Raw genomic sequence first — 15,668 nt, forward strand, 5'->3', positions numbered from 1 at the left:
GGCCCGGAGTGGCCGGAGGCATTCTGGGACCCCAGCTGCTCAGAGCCTATGCGCAGGCCTACAGCTAGGAGCAGCCTGGGTCCCGAGGATGTTCCCGGGACCCAGGCCACTTGGAGCCTGTCTATGCAAATTAACCTGCCATCTTTGTCAGGTTTATTTGCATACTCACTCCTGATTGGCTGGTGAGCGTAGTGGAAGGACGGTCAATTTACATGTTTCTCTTATATAGGATGGTATTGGAAAAGCGTGCTATCATTAATGTTGGTAGAAATGTAATTTTATGTATCCCTTGTTTATTAGTTGTTAGGGCTGCTGTAACAAAGTACCACAGACTGGGTAACTTAAACTACAGAAATTTATTGCCTTTCAGTTCTGGAGGTTTGAAATCCATATTCAAGGCCTGAACAGGGTTGATTCTTTCTGAGGGCTGTAAGGGAAGAATATTTTCCAGGCCTCTGTCCTTGTTTTGTAGATGGTCGGCTTCTTCTATTCATATCTGTGCATAACTATATCCCCTTTTTATAAAGGCACCATTCATTGGATTAGGGCCCTCTTTTTTACTCTTTTTTTTTAAGAGAGAGAGAGAGTGGAAGGGAGGGAAGAAGGCAGGTGAAGGAGAGAGAGAAACATTGATGTGAGAGAGGTACAGCGATTAATTGCCTCCCAAACATGCCCTGACTGGGGCCGGGGATCAAACCTGCAACCCAGGTATGTGCCCTTGACCAGGAATAGAACCCATGACCCTTAGGTGTGCTGGTTGATGCTCTGACCATTGAGAACACTGGCCAGGGCTAATTACCTCTTTAACTTGCTTCTGTACAGACCTTATCTTTAGATAAGATCACATCCTGAGGGACTAAGGGTTAGGACTTGAATATAAGAATTTTGAAATACATAATTCAACCCATAACACCTTAGAAGGCACAGTCGGGCAGTATACATGTTTCAGTCTATTACTATATAACAAACACTCCAAAAGTTGCTTTAAACAGTAACACGTATTAGTTCTCATATATCTGTGAGTTTCTCCAAGTAGTGATAGAAGACCCTTTCCCAATAAACTGGAACCCCCAAAGGGTTAAATCTTAGTGTAAGGGTAAACAAAGAAATATTATACCTGCCACTTTGGTCTCAATTCCAAGTGCCCCTGGAGACTGCAAGAAAATTGCCTCTCTTGAACCTTTGGTTTTAAGTAGAAGAAAAGAAAAAATATTAAATTATTCTCCTGGAGAATTTGATACGTTGGCCTATCAAAGTATAACAGGTTTGCCCTCATGTCTGTTTGTAACCTGCATTCATAATATTTGGATGGTCTGAAAAATCTGAAGGTAAATATTTGTTTTCATATGGTGCTGAACTGATAGTGTCCTTAGATATGTGATCAGAGGAAACACAGGTTCTCTCTGGAGGAATTCAACTTTATCTTAGAACTGAAATAATTTCCATATTGAATAAAGAGCAGGTTTTAAAAATATGTTTAATATAATTCAAGAAATAAAAGTGTTAAAAATTAGGAAAGCAGCCTGGGTGGCATGGCCCAGTGGTGAGTGTTGACCTATGAACCAGGAGGTCATGGTTTGATTCTCGGTCAGAGCACATGTCCAGGTTGTGGCTCAATCCCCAGTGGGGGTTGTGCAAGAGGCAGTGGATCAATGATTCTCTCTCATCATTGAAGTTTCTATCTCTCTCTCCCTTCCTCCTTTCCTCTCTAAAATCAATAAAAAATATATTTTTAAAAAATTAGGAGAGAACAAATCAACTTAAAAATCAAATAGAGCCTTAACCAGTTTGGCTCAGTGGATAGAGCATCGGCCTGAGGACTGAAGGGTCCCAGGTTTGATTCCGGTCAAGGGCATGTACCTTGGTTGCAGACACATCCCCAGTAGGGGGTGTGCAGAAGGCAGCTGATCGATGTTTCTCTCTCATTAATGTTCCTAACTCTCTATGCCTCTTCCTCTCACTTCCTCTCTGTAAAAATCAATAAAATATATTTTTTAAAAAATCAAATAGAGCTTCTAAAAATAAAAAATGTAATAAATACTGGACAAGTAACACAGCTTAAGAGAGAATAGTGAATTGGGAAATAGGTAAGAAAAATTATCCAGACTGCAGCTCAGAAAGAAGGAATATAAGAAAAAGGTTGATCATGGAAAATAGAATGAGAAAAATCTCAAAGAACAAAAAAGTCTAATTATAATGCCAAGATGAGAATCATAGCAGCATTTGAACTAATGGGTGAAAAATTTTTTAAACTGATAAAAGACACCAATCCATAGCTTTAAAAAACGTAATGCGAGTATATGTGACAAAAGCAGGTGCAGTATATGCTCCTCATAACTGGTATAGCATGTATTGATTTCTTTGCTTCCAAAGTTTTGAAGTAAGTCATATGTAATTTCAGTGGCTAAATATTGTTTGAAAGCTCTTCTGAGAAAAGCCTTTTATGCATCCCTTGGTTACATTGTTAAGTTTCAGTAGTTTTTATTACTGTTTTATCTTCCTAATTTTTTTCATGCCATTTATATTACTTCAATCCCTTGTTTATTCCACCCCTTGCTAGTCCCTGCAGGAGTTGTGAATAGGTATTTCCCAGAGTGGTAGGGCTGCTGTTCACTCACTGGATTTGCACATTCTGTCATTTCTTTCTTTCGTTTTTTTTGTCCTAGTAGAGTGCTTAGTCAAGTAGAATTATAAGATTGAAGGATACTTTGTACATTGAAAAACTATCCATGAACATAATATGAGCATATTTTTTTTCTAAAAGGGGAGCCAAAACGTTCTTTCTACTTGAGGCTTATATCTTATATCCGTCAGTCTGTTAACAGTAAAATAGACAAGTCTGTAAGTTTGAGTGTGTTATTATTTTAGTGGATATCAAATCCTTAAAAACATTGGCTGACTCCTGATAAATGGATAATATATGAATCCAGTTTGTATTGTTAATGTTTGCTTTTAGAAAACACAAAAATCCAAACCAAAACTAAGAAAGTAAGGTGTTGTTTTACTGATTCACTTTATCAAAGAACTCACCACACGTTTTCTTCAAGTAAGCATTTTGCTGCATTTAAATTTTTTAAGATCCAATTTGTTGAGAAAACTTCTGTAAAGTACCCCTGGAATTATAATAGAACAGTAAATACTGGTCATGATTTTTTATTACATGATCTACTACTTTTTTTATTTTAAAAATATCAAATTTTATTTTTATAAATCAGAGACTATTTTACCCTTACTGTTAGATTGGAGTAGGTTTTACATATTAACTTATAATGTTCTTCAGACTTTTTTTTTAATGTACGCATTCTATTGTGTGGATTTACCATTATTTCTGTAACTTATTGAAATGTGAGTTTCATATTTTTCATTCAGTTTCATATAGTTCATATCTTTATTTCTTCAGAGTAACTTTTTAGACAAAGAATTGCTGGGTCTTGCAGAGTGTTAAGCTATTTAATACTTTCACATTTCCTTTTAGAAGGGCTGCTGCAGAGCAGATGAGGACAAAAAGACCCTTTCTCCATAACTCTCCCAACATTCAGGGTGGTGTGCAGTGCAGTATGCATGTGTTAACATTCTGAGTAGTGACTATATCGCATTTGAATTCTGCTTCTCTGATGACCTTTGAAGTTGAACATTTAAATTTTTTCTTTTTGTATTGATATCAGAGAGGAAGGGAGAGGGAGAGAGAGAGATAGAAACATCCTATCCTATATAATAAAAACCTAATATGCTAAGTGTCCAGTCATCCAGTTGGCCATTCAACCAAAGTATAATCCTATATAATAAAAGCCTAATATGCAAATTGTCACCTCAACCAGGAGTTCGACTGGGAGTTCGACCAGGGGGCGAGGCCGGCTGGCCAACCCCTTGTGGCCCCTCCCCCTGGCTGGTCCCACCCCGGCCAGGGTGATGGCAGGCAGCCAGGGAGAGGGAGGCCCTGGCCGGCAGCAAACAGCTGCTAGGGACCCTACCCGTGCACGAATTTTGTGCACTAGGCCTCTAGTATACTGATATGTTAAGGCCACTCAACCACTCGCTATTACGTGCACTGACCACCAGGGGGCAGACAGTCAAACAGTCGGCTAGTTGCTATGACGTGCACTGACCACCAGGGAGCAGACAGTCGACCAGTCGCTATGATATGCATTGACCACCAGGGGCAGACGCTCCGACCGGTAGGTTAGCTTGCTGCTGGGATCTGGCTGATTGGGACTGAGCGAACCGGGCCAGACACGCCCTGGAGCCCTCCTGTGGTCCCTCCCGGCTGGCCAACCTCCCACTTCCCTCCCCAGCCCTTATTGTGCACCGGTGGGGTCCCTCTGCCTGGCCTGTACCCTCTCGCAATCCAGGACCCCTCAGGGGATGTTGGAGAGCTGGTTTTGGCCCGATCACGCAGGCCAGCCCGAGGGACCCCTCACTGGTGCACAAATTCGTGCACCGGGCCTCTAGTCAATGATGAGAGAGAATCCTTGACTGGCTGCCTCCTGTACACTCCCTATTGGGGATTGAACCTGGGACCCTTCAGTCTGCAGGTTGATGCTTTATCCACTGAGCCAAACCAGCTAGGGCAAACATTTAATTTTTTTACACTTTCCTAAACCTTTTTTGAAAGAACATTCTTGAAGTTCATGAAATACTAAATATAGTGTCTCTTTTATTCTCTCACTTCTCTGAAGAATTTAATTCTTGACTAACCCTACCTACTTTTTTTCCACGACTTAGGATTTACTACGTAATTCTAGTTCCCCTAACTCTCACATTACTAGCTCTTTTACTTCCCACGACTGAAGTTGTAGTATTGCCCACTAAAGATTCAGCGCTATGATTTTCAGTCTGTATTTTCTTCAGTCTAATCTTCTCTGCTATTTTTTTTTTTTTTTTTGGTCATCTGTAAAATTTGTATTTCACAGAAGGAAATTAAGCTACTGAAGCTGCCTTGATACTGCCATGGCTTTCAGAAGCACAGCCTACTCTTGCTGGTCCCTCTCTCTTCCTTCTTCTTATCAAGCAAACTGTCAATTTCACATTTTTCCATTTGTGTTGTCACTAGTCTAACTTAGGCTAACACTTGAGAATTACTCATACTAACTTATTGCCCTGCCTCTTGTTTTTCCCCAATTCATCTTACACATCACTAGCTTATTAAAATATTTATATAAATACTAGCATGGGCATGTCATTTCTAATTTCAGAATTCTTAAATGATTTCTCCTTTCTTAGAACAATTGAAATAAGTTTTATGGACTCACTAATTAATATCTATTTACTTAAAATAGGTTGTTAAAATCACACACTGTCCTACACTGCTCACGAGAGATGGAGATCGCATTCGAAGTAATGGAAAGTTTGGGGGCCTTCAGAATAAAGCTCCTCCAATGGACAAACTTCGGGGAATGGTATTTGGAGCTCCGGTACCAAAGCAGTGCCTGGTCTTAGGGCAACAAATAGGTAGGTTGGATAAGTTCCTAAATAACAATTTCCCATTTAATTTTAATACTTTATCTGGGGCTTGTGTATTGATATTCTAACATGAAAAGTAATCTAGTAACACATATGAATAAGATGTTTTTGTTCATGACATGTGACCGCCCTCCCCCATTTTCCCTTCTACAAGCTCTTTTCTAGTTATCCAATATAATTGTTTTTACATCTGTGCTCTGAAGTATATATACAGATGACACTTGAACAATGCAGGTTTGAATTGTATGGGTCTACTTACATGAGGAATCTTTTTTTTTTTTCACTAAATATACAGTTGTCCCTCTATATCCCCAGGTTTTGCATCCTTGGATCCAACCAACAGCAGATTAAAAACAGTATTTTCGATCTGCAGTTGGGAATTCACATATGTGGAGGGCTGACTGTATGCCTTGTTCTACACCATGCTTTGTAAGGGACTTGGGCATCTGTGGATCTTGGTATTCGGAGATGAGGGGAGGTGGTCAGCACCCCTAACCCTGTGTTGTTTAAAGGTCACCTGCGCTTTTTCAGGAATCCCGCTCCAGGCCATTACCTTAGAGCCTATTTGCTCTTAATTTTATAGAGCTTTAATATACTTGGGTATCTACTTTTTCAGTAAAAAGTAGTTTGTTATTGTTAATATTTCATAAAAAATGGTAAATACACATAATATAAAGTGTATCATCTTAACCATTCTTAAATGTATAGTTCAGTAGTATTAAGTACATTCACATTGTTGTGCAACCAATCTCCAAACCTGTTGTCATTTTGCAAAACTGAAACTCTGTACCCATTAAACAGCTGCTCCTCTTGCCCCTTTGCCCCAGTGTCCTGACAACTACTAGGGTTTTATTTTCTGTGAATTGGAGTATTCTAGGCACTTAATATAAGTGGACTTAGACAGTATTTGACCTTTTGTGACTGGCTTAGTTCACTTAGCTTAATGCCTTCCAGGTGCATCCACGTTATAGCATATATGAGAAAACCCTTTCTTTTTAGGGTTGAGTAAATATTCTTGAGAAGACAGGAAGGAGAGTGCTGAGGCCACAGCCTTTATTGGGGTTTCTGAGGGAGAGCCACACATCACAGGATGGACAGTTCAGGACGGACTAGTTTGAATAATTCCAATGGGCTTTGGGTTATAGGTGTGGTCTCTAGCTAGTTGCCTGGTAACTGGCCCTGAGATGATAAGGCAGAAGAATATTGCGTCTTGGCATGCACAGGCCAGATAGAGGAGGTTTGGCTCTGGATTAGTTAGTTACATATCAAAGGTATGCTGGGCCCTTTGCTATCTTCAAGAATTGGCTAACTCTGGGAGGGGCAGTCTGTTTCCCAGCCAGAAAGGTCTTTAAAGATGTCAACATATCATAATATATAGAAAATTAAAATTATACACAATACAAAGGTCCATTACTTCAGTTTATAATGGCATTGAATGCTTACAAAAGTCTTCTGTGTAGACAATAAATGAACATCTAAGCAAACTGTAAGAAATCAGGCGGGGGGGGGGGGGGCGGGGGGCGCGCAAAGAGCAGTGAATCGACATAAAAAAGCCTCAACCCTTATCACTCTAGCACTATAGTTTATGCAGTGTTCCCAAACAAAAAGAATTACCTGTGGTACTTTTAAAATATACAAGTGCCGTACAGACAGAATTTCTAGTTTACCTGGGAACCTGAACATTAGTATAACCATAAGGCATTATCTGTAGACTTTAGGGAAGAAAAGATTATAATTAAAGATTTGTGTTCTCTATTGGGTTGTTTATATATGTAAAGTTGACAGATAATACAAGGACTTCAAAAATATAACAGATGCTTAATCCTTCTGGATGTATATTTCAAAGATACATTCTATATACATACTAATGATTCACCAATAAAAATTTAAATATTTGACGAACAGTTTTAAAAAATCAAACGAAACAGTTTAAGATTATTGATATGTACAAAGTACTTTTGGTTGTAAGCAGTAGCAGCCAGCCCTGACCACTTGAAGCAAGATGGGAATGTATTTAGAAGGAAACTGGAAGCATTCACAGATTCAAAGAAGATTGGAAACAGCCAAGACAGAACCAGAAATGGCTCTGAGACTTTCAGCAGCCTTGAGTTCCTTTCACCTTCATCCTGGAGTGCATCTTTTAACAGAACTCAGATTCTACAACTTCTAGGAGATTGTCCCTCCTGAATCAACCAGCATAGTAAAGACCAGATAAAACAGAGCTTTGAGGAACCTCCTTCTAGTATATCATGGGATGTTTGCAGAGAAAACGCAATTTTCAATCACATTACCTCCACAAAAATTATACTAACACAATTAAAGCAGAGTGCCTTCAAATAATTTTGCCTACACAGCGTTTTGCATTATAGTATTTAATATGAGGTAACAGCAAATCAGAGCAAAAAACAGAAGGAAGAAAAGAATATTTACATGTTACAAAATAAGATGATTAGAAATAAGATCTTGAGTAACATGTAAATACATTAAATTCTTTAATTGAAAAGCAAAGACACTTAGCCCTGGCCGGTGTGGCTCAGATGTTTGTAGCATTGTTCTGTGCACCAAAAGGTGGCGTTTGATTCTTGGTCAGGCCACACACCCAGGTTGCAGGTTCCATCCCCGCCCCTCCCCTCGTGGTGCCTTCGGAAGCCAGCCTCTCTCTCTCTCTCTCTCCCCCCTTCCCCCCGCCCACTTCCACTCTCAAATCAATTTGAGCCTGGCTCTTAAATAATATCTTTCACAATTTTATATGTAAACTACTCTGTATATTTATTAAATGTTTAGGTGTTTATATCTTTATTCTCATGACTATTGATCATATTTATGTGTGCCAGACATTAAATATTTTAGGGTTTGTGAGCCAAGAGACAAAATCAAGGGTAGTATGAAGGTATTTATATAGCCGTTTAGAATATAACCATTTAAAATTGTATAAAGCATTCTTGGCCCGTGGACTGTAGTTTGCTAACCCCTGGACTAGAGTGTAGTCACTGTATTTAATATTTAGTATCAAGTAAATCATACAGACAGGCGATAGTCTCAAATTTGGATAATTTAATACATTTAGTTTTACTTTTTTTAAAATTGAATTTATAGAGGTGACATTGGTTCGTAAAGCAATACAGGTTTAAGTGTAAAACTCAATGAAACATCATCTGCAGGCTGCATCGTACGCCCATTGCCCCAAACAAAAAACTCTTTCCATTCCCCTCCCCCCCCTCTGCCTTTGCCCACTCCACCTAGCCCTCACCCCCCTCTCCTTCTGGCTATCATCACACTATGGTCTGTGTTGTACTACATTTTAAGAAAAGTAATATAGGGAAAGTTAAATTTTTAAAAAAAATAAGTATTTTATCAAAAGTGCATCTTTGAAAGCTGTGATTAAGGTAACAGTCATGTCTGCTAGGAGCAAGGATTTTCTAACAGTGCTGCCTTTGATGCATTTGCATCCCTCCTTAAATTTGTCTATGTGGAGTTAAATTAGATACTGAATATCAAACAGGATGTAGACATTGTTTGATCCCATTTACAGAGCACTTTAATGTAGAAAACTCCTTACACAGAAATAAATTTATTAAAGTCAAGCAATTGAAGAAAATTAAAATTTAGCAGCCTGTTTTGTGCTCAGGTCTAAAGTGTGCTCTTTTATTTCATTTGTTTACATTGAATGTTTTGTGGCTTTAAAAGTAGTTCCCACGTGTTACTATAACATAGTACCCATTGTTGCTAATTCTTCTTTCCTAAAACCCTAATTTGATATATCAGTAGTTTTAATCAAATGCCTTTGGTTTCTTTGCAGATCTTCTTCAACAGTATCGTAATGCTCTGGACAAGTTGAACAGTTTGACCAAGGAACTTAACAGTGAATTAGAGTACCTGCAGTCTCCTGAAATGAAGAAGAAAAAACAAGAACTTGATGAACGAGAGAAAACTCTGAAACTAATGGAGCAACACCTTCTAGGTATGTACTTACTTTTTGTTAACATCTATTTTGTTAGCATGAAGATGACTATTAATGATTAAAGAGGTTCAACCATAAGAAAGAATGCAAATGATACAGAACTTAAATCTACAGACACTCTTGACCTCGAAGTCATCTGATAAATGGTTGTAAACTATTCTCTCAGCAGGAGTAGTAAGAATCATTCTCAGTATTATTTATTAATTCTTTTTCTATAAATTAAGATGTATTTGCTTTTCTTTTATATATATATATATACTAGAGGCCCGGTGCATGAAATTTGTGCACGGGGGGTGGGGGAGGAGGTCCCTCAACCCGGCCTGCGCCCTCTCACAGTCCAGGAACCCTCAGGGGATGTCCTCCTCGGTGGGAGGCAACCGGGATGATTAGGGGAAGGCACTGCCCCCGTCACCCTGCTGCTGCTACTGCAGCTGCAGGTCCTTGGCCCTCGCTTCTTAGTGCTGGCCCTGCCCACCACCCACTGGTGGGTAGGGGGTGATCTGGGGCCAGGCCTGCTGAGGATGAGCTGTGGGAGATTGAAGGAACAGCAGGTTGCACCCCGTCCAGCCTCTGCGGAGGCATGGTGCCTGGACAGTGCTGCCTCTGCAGAAGGGGCAGCACTGGGACTGGGCCACACCGCGGCCTGTCCCAAGGGGGTTCGGCACTGCCTTCTCACTGCCTCTGCAAAAGGGGCCGCAGTGCTGGACAAGCGGCACCAGAATGGCTCGCCCCTTCTGTGTGAGCTCCTGACCCGCCCGCCCCTCCCATGTGGTGCAGCCCTAGGCCCTCACAGCCGCTGTGGCTTTGTCCAGATGGACATCCGCCCTAATTAACATATTACCCTTTTATTAGTATAGACTAGAGGCCCGGTGCACAAAAATTTGTGCACTCGAGGGGGAGGGAGGGTCCCTCAGCCCGGCCTGTGCCCTCTCGCAGTCTGGGACCCCTCGGGAGATAATGACCTGCTGGCTTAGGCCTGCTCCCGGGTGGCAGAGGGCAGGCCCAATCCCTAGGAGCATCCCCTGGTCAGGCTCAGAGCAGGGCCGATTGGGGAGTTGGGACGCTGCCCCCTGTCATGCACAGAGCAGGGCCCCTCAGGGGGGTTGGGGTTCCGTACCCTGTCACGCACAGAGCAGGGTCGATCAGGGGGTTGGGGAGCTCCCCCCTGTCATACACAGAGCAGGGCCCATCAGGGGGTTGAGGAGCTCCCCCCTGTCACTCACAGAGTAGGGCCGATAGGGGAGTTGGGGCACCGCCCCCTGTCACACACAGAGCAGGGCGGATCAGGGGGTTGGGGTGCCGCACCCTGTCACACTCAGGGCAGGGCCGTTGGGGAGGTTATGGCTCTACCCCGTCACACACAGAGCAGAGCCCGTGGGGGGGCGGGGTTGGGGCGCCGCACCCTGTCACACACAGAGCAGGGCCGATGAGGGGGTTGGGGCGCCGCACCCTGTCACACACAGAGCAGCAGGGCAATCAAGGGGTTTGGGCGCTGCCCCCTGTCACGCTGATCCCGGTGCCGGGAGGCCTTGCAGCTCCGCTGATCCCGGTGCTGGGAGGCATATTACCCTTTTACTATATAGGATAGAGGCCTGGTGCATGGGTGGGAGCCAGCTGGTTTGCCCTGAAGGGTGTCCTGGATCAGGGTGGGGATCCCCACTGGGGTGCCTGGCCAGCCTGGATGAGGGGATGATGGCTGTTTGCAGCTGGTCACACACCCTTCAGGGTGGGGGTCCCCACTGGAGTGCCTGGCCAGCCTGGATGAGGGGATGATGGCTATTTGCAGCTGGTCACACACGCTTCAGGGTGGGGGTCCCCACTGGGGTGCCTGGCCAGCCTGGATGAGGGGATGATGGCTGTTTGTAGCTGGTCACACACCCTTCAGGGTGGGGGTCCCCACTAGGGTGCCTGGCCAGTCTGGGTGAGGGGCTGAGGGCTGTTTTCAGGCTGGCGGGTGACTGAAGCTCCCAACCATTCCTTTTTTTCTTTTTTTTTTATTCTGGGCCAGCTTTAGCTCTGAGGCTTAGCTCCAGCTCTTAGGCCTCTGCTGCTGAAAGCAGGTATCTGGTTTGTTTGGGTTCTATAATCAATACACTGTTTCAACTCCAGCTCTGAGATCCTGGCTGGCTGAAAGCAGGTTTCTGGGGTTTTGTTTAGCTTCTATATTTGTTACAGTGTTTCAAACTGCAAGCTCAGAGGTTGGCAGTGGCAGGCGGGGAACGTTGGAGTCCTCCGTCACTGAAGCAAGCAAGCCTCATGTTCGCTTGAAGCTGCCTGGCTGCTGGCCGCCATCTTGGCTGGCAGTTAATTTGCATATCGCCCTGATTAGCCAATGGGAAGGGTAGCTAGCAGAGGTATGGCTAATTACCATGTTTCTCTTTTATTAGTGTAGATTTTTTTGATTTCAGAGAGGAAGAGAGAAGGAGAGAAACATCAATGATGAGAGAGAATCATTGATTGGCTGCCTCCTGCATTCCCCCCACTGGGGATCAAGCCTGCAACCCAGGCATGTGCCCTTGACTGTAATCGAACCCGGGACCCTTCAGTCCGCAGGCCAACACTCTATCCACAAATGCAGCTAGGGCTGTATTTGCTTTTCTTGCTTACAATTCCAGTCTTCTAAAAGTTAATTTTCTACTTTTATAGGTGTGACTCCCACACGTAAGGGCAGTGATTCATTAGGTCATCCAACAAAGGTTGAAATGACAGATTGTCCAAATCCTCCTAAAAGAATGAGAAGAGAAGTTACAAGACAAAATAGGTAAGTCTATTTATGACCTGAGAGTTATCATTGGTTAGTTTATCAAAGCACTTGTCTCATTATGCTTTAAAAAATAGCATGAGTTTATTTCTAATTTTCCCCTTTAGCCAGAATTAGCATTTTTTTAATTGAACTAAGCGATGGATAATGAAGGAAGACATAATCATTATATTCTTCTAGGATACTCCAATTTTCTAAATAATGTTTGCTAATTATTTGGAAAGTTTAATAGTTTATTTTTATATGTTGAAAGTCAATGTTAAGATTTAAATTGCTCTTCTGTTGTTGGGCTTAACTTTCAAAAACTGCATTCTACTTCATAGGATCAGCAACTTGGTAAGTATAGGCTATGCAAAACCATTTCACATTACTTATTTTAAAATTGTATATCATGGCCGAGGCCGGTTTGGCTCAGTGGATGGAGTGTCGGCCTGTGGACTGAAGGGTCCCGGGTTCGATTCCGGTCAAGGGCATGTGCCTTGGTTGCGCGCACGTCCCCAGTGGGAGTTGTGCAGGAGGCAGCTGATCGATGTTTCTCTCTCATCGATGTTTCTGGCTCTCTGTCTCTCTCCCTTCCTCTCTGTAAAAAATCAATGAAATATATTTTAAAAAATAAATAAATAAAGTACTGTTGGCTATTTAATTTAAAAATAAAATTGTATATCATGTTTGGTTTAGAAAATCACATACCATGTAGATAGCTCTCCAAAAAACCAACAAAGCTGTCTGCAACCTAACTCAATGATAAGAAAACTATCCTTTTAAATTAGATATTAGTAAGGCCCTCACACAGAAGGATACCATGGTACAAGGGCTTCTTGTACATTATTTTAAAAAGTTTAAATATAACCTTTGTCTGTATACATGTCTCATATTGACCTGAGAGTAGTTCCTTTGAGACTGTAGTATTTGGAATTGGTATCCATGCCCTTTCTATCTACATATTCTACATTTATGCAGTAAATGTTTGAATGCTCATTGTGTGCTATATATTACTAGGTGAATGAAAGTGGGATGTATGGTAGGAATTTAATTCATTCCATATAATTCATTTCTTAAGGCATTAGAGCTTAAATCTCTAATAAATTTGAGAAAGGCTCAATTTAACAAGTGTACAAGAGATAGGGGAACTTTAGTAACAAGTTAAATGATACCACAGGAAGCAGTTAACCAAATCCAGAATGTCAAGTATAAGATATTGTACAGGAAAGATGACTGCTTTTGTCACTAAATCAATTACGTAAAAGTAGGATGAACTATTTGTTGTAGAATAAAAGTGATTGAAAGATATAACAATCAAATGCAGTATGTAACCCTTTTTTGGATCTGGATTTGAACCTTTAAAATGACAAAGTTGAAAAGATTTGGAGAAATTTTAATATCACTTGGATATTGGTTTTATTAAGAAATTATTAATTTTATATATATACTAGAAGCCCGGTGCACGGAATTCCTGCACTGGTGGGGGTGTGGCCTGGGGGATCAGCCTGCTGTGGGAGCACCACTTATCCCAGTCAGCTGAGCGGCTGCTCCCACTGTGGGAGCGCACTGACCACCAGGGGGCAGCTCCTGCATTGAGCGTCTGCCCCCTGGTGGTCAGTGCACATCGTAGTGACTGGTCGTTCTGGCATTCCACCGTTCAGTTGCTGCTCTTTTATTATATAGGAAGGATAACAACATCATGGTATTTACATTAAAATAAATATATATTAGAAATGTGGCCTTCGTGGGTATAGATCAGTGGTTAGAGCATTGGGTCTTGGGCACATACCATGGCTATAGATTTGACCCCCAGTTCCAGTCAGGCCATGTACAGGAGTCAATCAATCGATGTGTATCTCTCACATCAATGTTCCTCTCTTCTCTTTCTCTCTTGCTCCCTCTCCCCTCACCTCCTCCTTCTCCCCTATCCTCCCTCCTCCCTTCCTCCATTGCTCTCTAAAAGTCAGTGGTAAAAGTGTCCTCCAATGAAGATTAACAAAAAAAAAATGTGTACTGAGGTATTTATTGGTTAAATAATATGCCTGGGATGCACTCTAAAATACTACAGGAGGAAAAATGTGTAACAGGATATCAAAATAGATTGAACAAAGTATTACAATTACTGAAGCTTTTTTTATGAAGTTCCCCATAATTTTTAATTGAGTGTTTTATTAAAGATGGAGAGTATTTTTCCAGTTTTCTAGAGGCCAGTGAAGAAATTCCTGCTGAGCAGTTCTAAACTAAAGTACTTAATACTGAAGCTTCATCTTAGCCTCAGCACTGAAGTAGCCCAAGACCTTATAGTTACAGCACTTCTACAGATGTCACTGGTTTGGATCTTGTTAATTAAGATTTTTATAGCACCCTGACCGGTTTGGTTCAGTGGATAGAACGTCGGCCTGGGGACTGAAGGGTCCCGGGTTCGATTCCAGTCAAGGGCATGTGCCTTGGTTGCGGGCACGAATTTTGTGCACTGGGCCTCTAGTATTATCATAAAACCAAGAATCGCCATGCATATGCATGTGAGAGAAAAATAGCAAAACCAACTAGAGAAGATAATTTAACCAAACTCTTTTTAAATTTTGTAATTTTTAATAAGATTGCAGAAGGAGTTATAGTCACGAAACTCAAGAGGGTATTAGGAGATTATGGATGGTACAAGGTTATAAATGATAAATACTGTTGCTGAAATTAAAAATTCAAAGGACTAAAGTCAAAGAAACTTCCTACAAAAAAAAATATGTGAAGACAAAGGAGGAGAGAGAGAATCTGTTCAGACCAAGGAATCCTAGAAAGAAGAAAATGTAGAAAAAAAATAATATGTGGAAGAGAATTTTCCACGGATGAATGAAAGGGTGCATTGAATGCCTAGCCTAATGACTGACTCTAAAGAGGCTCGAAGATAATTGATAGTAAAATTTTAGAACATCAAGGAAAGATGGAAGAGTGTAAATTTTCTCAGAGAGAGAGAGGGAGAACCATGTTATCAATGCACATTTTGGCACACACAAAACACACACCAGAAGGTTTAGCTTTGTGTTGGCAGTGTTAGAAGTTTTAGGTTGAAAATTGGTATATTCCAGCCTATGGCTTCCTTGCCTTTTGCATCTTGTTTATCTTTGGGAAATTTAAAGTCACTCTAAATTTGCCATTTAAAATTTAAATTTCATAAGTTTCTATGTAAAACTTAAATTAGTGTTTAGTAATTTTCTCATACACAGTCTTGGCCTATACTCCATAAATTTTGGACTAATCTCACACATCTCAAAAACATTAAAGCATTTGAGCGGTATCTTACTGTTGAAATAGTGATCTATTTCATCCATATAATCAGGAACAAATTAAATAGCAGGAAATAGCAACAAAATGTGTGTGTATGTTTTTACTTGTATATGTGTATTACATACTTATATATTTATTATAAGCTTTTATAGTTATTACCATATTTCATCAACTTTAAGATGTTAATTATAAGAGAAACATTATAGAAACTTTCGTGAACAT

General features: G+C 41.1%; 1 protein-coding gene across 2 annotated transcripts in view; it reads left to right on the forward strand.

Annotated features, from left to right (window-relative positions):
- Positions 1-15,668, forward strand: part of SMCHD1 (structural maintenance of chromosomes flexible hinge domain containing 1) — a 152,621-nt gene that overhangs the window by 131,776 nt on the left and 5,177 nt on the right. For both annotated transcript variants that reach the window (XM_070420560.1, XM_070420559.1), the window contains 3 exons: positions 5,277-5,448; positions 9,260-9,421; positions 12,068-12,182. In XM_070420560.1, coding sequence (XP_070276661.1) covers positions 5,277-5,448; positions 9,260-9,421; positions 12,068-12,182 — 449 coding nt within the window. The remainder of the gene's footprint in view (positions 1-5,276; positions 5,449-9,259; positions 9,422-12,067; positions 12,183-15,668) is intronic.

The sequence above is a fragment of the Myotis yumanensis genome, unplaced genomic scaffold, assembly GCF_028538775.1.
Source record: "Myotis yumanensis isolate MYYU_CA2020_CCGP unplaced genomic scaffold, mMyoYum1.0.hap1 SCAF_7, whole genome shotgun sequence".
NCBI lineage: Eukaryota > Metazoa > Chordata > Mammalia > Chiroptera > Vespertilionidae > Myotis > Myotis yumanensis.